This window comes from Orbicella franksi, chromosome 3 (assembly GCF_964199315.1).
Source record: "Orbicella franksi chromosome 3, jaOrbFran1.1, whole genome shotgun sequence".
In the NCBI taxonomy this organism is placed as follows: domain Eukaryota; kingdom Metazoa; phylum Cnidaria; class Anthozoa; order Scleractinia; family Merulinidae; genus Orbicella; species Orbicella franksi.
The window spans coordinates 3682477-3688752 of record NC_138147.1 but is presented as its reverse complement, the minus strand read 5'-3'; the positions used below and the strand labels follow the sequence as shown (position 1 = coordinate 3688752).

The following is a 6276-nucleotide window of genomic DNA, read 5'->3' as shown; positions in this document are numbered from 1 at the left end:
ATGGGTTGCACAAGCTCGCACAGCGTTCAAAATTCAATGATTACATGCCCGTTTGTGGCGATCGAGAAAACTGAAATTCCTTTAACAGCTGAACAAATACGAATGGTGCAAGAAACCTGGGAGATTATTGAACCGCACAAAAAAGAGATCGGCGTCAATGTCTTCATAAGGTAAAAGCGTATTATTAGATGAAATTATGAGTAGATCGTTCCATGACGCAGTGGTCTAAACAACCGAAATTTAAAGGGATCTATTTGAACGCCAAACCGTGTTTTTTGTTTTTCATTTGCTTTTGACTCGTCGGTTAACGGTTAAGAGCCGTCTTAATTGGTCAAAATTAACTTCATTTTATGACTATGGTTTGAATTTGTTTGCGATTTGCTGACATATTCATGCCCAATGGTAAGATTATACCATCGATTTCTAAATTATTCAGATATATATCTTTTTTTCTTTTGTACATCGGCCAAAACTGCCATTTTAAAGATTTTTGTAGAAGCGTTGGGTCTAGCTAAGCAAGGAAGAAAGCTGTATTTGTCAGTACATTAGGAAATTGCAAATCTTTAGATAAAAGTTAGAAAGAATAGAAAAGTAAGTTTATCACGTTACATAATAGGACGGATGACTTGCCAAATAACAATCAAAACTCCCAGTAAAAGTAGAATTATAAGACTGGCGGATCCATTCGAACCCCCTTATTACAACCGCCAAATTATCTTAACAATATCAGTGACGTGACTTTATCAAACAGAAACGTGATCAGCATAAAAAAACCATCATTGTCTCAGACTTACATCCAGCCAAGTTCTGACGCCCAACAAAGTTCGGAAAGAAAGGTGTCGAATATATTACACTCCGCACTCGTAGGTTCACTAGCTTAGTCAAATCCATCCATAATAAAAACAAAATGCAGCGTTATTTTCATGGATCAGGTGTGAAAAGAACCAAATTTCTCCCTGTGTCTGTACTTCATTATCGCAAAGATCTTAACTTGCAAGCTGCTTTAAAGGCTTGACTGGAGGGAGAGTTCAAGCAATGCGCACTCAGTTAAATTCAAGTTAACATGTAATTTGTCTGGACAGAAAGTAAAGGTTTCAGATAAAAATTAAAAAAATCATTTCGGCAGTAATTGTAAATAAACGTCATATGCGATAGAATTAATTACAATTATATTATTCAAGTACCTGTGTAAGGTTTCACAGCAGCTAACAGTAAACACTTATTTTCAAAGCTCTTTGTAATAGTCACTATATTTCAAATCAATTTCCCGACATACGAAATTACTTTCAAAATGAAAGAAATAGTATTTTTCTTTGTAAAAAATCAATTTTACAGTAACTGTCTAATTTCTCGCCCGCTGATTGGCTCATTTTTATCATCAATAAGAGTACAGACGGATACATTTAATTTAATGCTGGTTGTAACCCTGCAATGGACTAGCATCCCAGCCAGGGGGAAGTAGAAATATTCCTAGTCGTTTCATGCTACAGAAACCGGGATAAGCTCTGGCCTGATGTGCCACGTGGTTCGTATGCAAACTTTACCTTTACCTAGCCTTCACTTAATCTGGATTAAAATGAACTTTGGTTACTTTTGTTTCATTTTCCTTACAGATTTCTGTCGATGAATCCTAAATTAAAGTCCAGCTTTACTAGCTTTAAAAATATCTCAGTTGATGATATCAACAAAAGCAATGATCATCCCAGAAGATTAATGGCTGCCATCGAAAACTCTGTGTCCTCTCTCGACGATCCGGAAACCTTTGCAAGTTACGTGCTGGAGCTGGGAAGAAGACACGCCAGACTCAAGTTCAAACTTTCCAAGTCTCACGTAAGAATTTAGTAGCGCAGTGAAATCTCGATTTCTTAAACTCTCGATTTTCGAACCTCCCAAGGGCGCGGCATGTATTTTTCGTTGAATGCGCAACAAAGATAAAGATAATCGAGCCACGAAGGTGCGAGCCCATAGGGGGTTTTGGGGCAGGGCCCCAATAAAGCTTTGTTCTTAGTGGTTGGAAATGCCATTGCCCACCTTTCCAAGGGAGTTTCGTATTGGGACCGTTCATTTTTTATAAGGTAGGGGGGGCTGGTGGGATTTGGGGGGGGGGGAGCCATGCGAAAAAAAATGGCTTTCGAGGGGGGGCCATCCCAAAAAAATTAGGGAAAAAGGGGGGGTCATGTGAAATATTTTAGTAAAACTTTAAAATGGCATAATGTTTGAATATCAAAAAAATTGCTATAGAATAAACATAGAAGGCAGGATACAAATTTATTACAAACTCTCCTTCTGCTTTAAAAAAACGTTTGGCGACAAAAAGCATTTGTAGCTACTGAAAAGAAGTATTTAACACTTATTTTCGAATGCAACTTTCACTGGCACTCATCTTCATCTTCGCTGTCGTCGAGTTCTTCGTTGCCGCTTGTGCTGCTATGGGAGTCTCTTTCACCAATGCTGCAAGAAGCAGCAATGCTTTCCGTCAGAGTGTACTCTTCAGGGTACATGAAGGTGTAAACATAATCTCTGACTTCCTGCTCAAGGTTTGTGGTGAATCTGCTTCTTGCAGCATTGGTGAAATAATTCCCTTCCAAGAGCTGTGCGATGTATGGCCCATCTCTTCTAAATAACGACGTGGCAACATCCACAACTTTAATACACTCTTCCGGGACGGCCGTTCTAGGAGGGTACACAAGGCATTTTGGAAAATCATTTCCTAGCAGGTTTCCAACACAGATTCCATAAACTCGTTCGACGATGTTTTCAGTCCGCTTCCTCTTTCTTTCATTTGACTTTCTGTGGTTTTCTTTTTTCCTTCTCCTTTTGTTGATGTGCTGTTTGAGTATGCCCTTGAATATGCTGTTATAATTGCTCTTCTTATTTTCTAGTGCTTCCATGTCCTGCGTGACCTTCGTCAACTTAGCTTCTATACATTTGATCTGTTTTACATTAAAACTGTGGGCAAATTCTTCGCCCTGCTTCAAAGCCAGCCAATTGGACTGAAAGAGTGTGGAATCGTGTTCCTTTACATCTTTCAATATGACATTCAACTTTTCCACCATTGCTCTGTGCTCTTTGATGGAGAAGTTCAGTTTTCGTCCATCACTGGGCTTCAACTGGTACCCTGGCATGGAAAATTCACTCGCCCTTTCTGAACAGCCATCCGCACTTAGAAAGATTGCTTCTTTTGCTTGTAAGATGTCAAACTGCCTGGATCGTTCAGCTGTAAACCTTTTCTTAAACGACTCGTTGATTTCGCCATTATTGCGCATTTTGGAATGAGCCTCTTTCATGATGCTCATGTAGTAATGCACTCTTTTCCCGATTGGAAAAGCCCTTCATGGGTATGTTATGGTTTAAATTTAGTTTTGGCTAAAATTTTCAAACCAATTGGATTCTCATTTCTCTTTGTTCTGAATTATGACAATGAACTTGAGACATTGAAAATTAAGAAATTTTAAACCATAGATAAATTTAAACCATAACAAGTATGCTAAAATTTATAAAAAGTAATCCACTATTTGCAAGATTTGAGAACACTCATAGCTTTTTGTTCTACCTGCACAGGGCAACATTTAAACATGCCTGTCACTAGAGTAGAGGGAAAAACCTTCCAAATAAAGACATCTGTAAATTAAATGTAACAATGTGTTTCACACAACACATCAACAGATTTCCAGTTTTCTCATAACACTTTGTACTTGGTTCAGTATCACAATGCAGGAGCAAGGAAAGACTCTGTTCCAGGCCACTGTTACGTCCGTAAGATTGAGAAGTTTATGAATGAGCACTATGAGGAGGGGGAGAACTACAGGGAGTTTCTAAAGTTGTCCTGTCAGGAAAAGGAAGGAGAAATTTGTTCTCTTTGTTGTGAATGGACTGGACCACCCATAGAAAGATACCCTAAACCAGTTCCTGACCATTCCTGCCTACCGGAATACCACTACCTCTCCTACCAGAAGACCCCAAAAGAAGGGCGTGATCCAGATGACTGGCAGCTAAGGGTCCAAGCGAAGAAAGAGCATGGAAGTGGCAGGCTGGTTTTATCTGACCCAGAGAGCGTTGCTCTGTTTGCAGATAAGTTTATTGTCAAATCAAAGTTTGTGGTGGATTATCTTCAGCATCTTGAAGTGCTGGAATTAAAAAGGAAAAAGAGAGCAGGAGAAAAGGCAAAGTTAAGTAGGGACGCAAAATATAAATCACATGAGGATTATCCTTGGACTGAGTTGTGCGAAGATCTAACCAAGCTTAAAAAGCTCCGTGTTCCAGAACTAAACAAGTACTTGAACCACCAGGGGCTGAAGCAGCATTTGAAACGCAGCAAGAGTGAGAAAGTAAAGGCAATTGTAAGACATTCATGCTTGCAGCAGAAGAGTCCTCTCAGAGCTGGCCAACCAACACTGAGAAATGCCAGGACATTGACACAAAATGACAACAGGGCAAGTACTGACAGCAGTGAAATGGATGGAAGTGACAATGATGAGTATGACAGTGATGCCATTGACTCTGGGGGAGAAGATGACTAAAGTGACGTCATTCTTGCATTCATCAATTCAGATGAGGAAGATGCCAATGAGAGGCCAAATGCCACACGCTCAGGGCGAGCCATAACTAGGAGATCCGAAATTGACTTCTCTTTCTTTTGATTTGTTTTTTAAACAACAGCTCTCTGTAGTATAGGGATTCTAATTTTGTCTTCATAGTGAGCACAATAACGTGAAGTAGGGGGATAATAGAGAAATATTAAAAAAGTTGAAATCTAAATATTGTTTGTTCAATTTTTTTTTTTTGGGGGGGGGTCATCCCAAAAAATTACCGCTATAAGGGGGGGCCATATGAAAAAATTGGTAAGCTGAGGGGGGGTCGTGCGATTTTTAAATGGTGCTTCCCAAATCCCACCAGCCCCCCCTCCCTCATAAAAAATGAACGGTCCCTAAGTCAAGACATGAAAAAACTTTGAGTATTTAGTACTTGAACTTGTGCTGCTTATATGTCAAAGTTTAATACGAGCAGGTTTAATAGGAGAGATAAGAGACTATCAAACCAACCGATTTGATTATTGAAGACGCCTTTCACCTTTCGCCTTTGGCCGTTTTTTACTCTTGATTTCTTGATTTTTCAAACAAGTTTTTGTTTCCCTTGGAGGTTCGAAAAAGCGCACACAAGAGTCCAATCGTGATAGTGTTCCCATTCTTCCTAGATTAACTCGGAACGAAGCAAAAATCAAATACTCCTCTTTGTTCCTTTTTTGCAGTTCACTGATTTAAGAAAAGCTTTTATTTGTTCCATTAAAGAATCCCTCACTTCTTGCTGGAGATCTGAAGTGGAGGAGAGCTGGGTACTACTCTTCGACTTCATGACCGTCATCATGGTGAAAGGTTTCAATTCCAAGTGTTGAGACACGTTCTGGGCAAATAGCTGAACATTCTCCAGTTATATACAAATCATAAGTTACAGTGTCACTGTACATGTTAGCCTGAGGAAACAGGCATCTCTTTACCATCATACAATCCTCCTCGCCTTGAAAATGGCCAACCTCCCACCAGATGGGAGTTTTTTTTTTAACAAGTTTCTGTTCGAATTACACCACCGACTGGCAAACACTATTCACTTGACTCTGAAGATGACTTCCGCTCAGGTTGTTGAAACGCACGGGTCGAAACGTCAGTCAGTTCTTTTCAGAACTACACTCACTCGGACGATCACGCTATACGAATTACAATATTTGTTTGCTTATTTTAGTGTCCCCAATTAGTACAGCAGTGCTAAGCACCTCGACAAATGTATTTTTTATGTTTTAAAGCTCTATTTGACCTGGCAAATTTCATACTACGTACGTCTCTGAAGACCTGTGACTGGATCAGTTTTTGCGCGCACCGAAATGTCAAATAACCGTCACCAGCATCAAGAGAATATTCTGATTAGGAAATCGCAGCTGTTTTGGGGAATTTTTACGAGTGGGAGCGGAGGAATCTATTTACTTATGATCCTGTCAGTCAGAACCATGATAAAGTTGCTGGTAGATCCTACAATACCTTACTTTGTATGTAACAACTTAAAAAAAATTACAGGAATCTACTACATTCAAACAAGATGTTATTTTCTGCGCAACTTTGCAAATTCGCAACGCAGTGTTCAAATAGACCCTTTTCATAAATGGCTGCCGATTTAAAATTCTGTTGTATGCATTTAAATTAGCCTCACTAAACTCGTTTGGGGGTAAAAATTCTTTTGAATTATCAACTCAAAAACGAGGTTAGTCAGGCTAATTTTAATACTTAC

General features: G+C 39.3%; 2 protein-coding genes across 2 annotated transcripts in view; both read left to right on the top strand.

Annotated features, from left to right (window-relative positions):
- On the top strand, window positions 1–6106 carry LOC145480728 (cytoglobin-2-like). The gene is made up of 3 exons (XM_081459044.1): window positions 1–170; window positions 1614–1830; window positions 5249–6106. The coding sequence occupies exons 1-3, from the start codon at window positions 1–3 to the stop codon at window positions 5390–5392; spliced, it is 531 nt and encodes a 176-aa protein (XP_081315170.1). The 3' UTR covers window positions 5393–6106.
- LOC145480727 (uncharacterized) overlaps window positions 2990–6276 on the top strand; it is a 317856-nt gene continuing 314569 nt past the window's right edge. The window contains exon 1 of the mRNA XM_081459043.1: window positions 2990–4931. Coding sequence (XP_081315169.1) covers window positions 3774–4520 — 747 coding nt within the window. The 5' untranslated portion in view covers window positions 2990–3773 and the 3' untranslated portion in view covers window positions 4521–4931. The remainder of the gene's footprint in view (window positions 4932–6276) is intronic.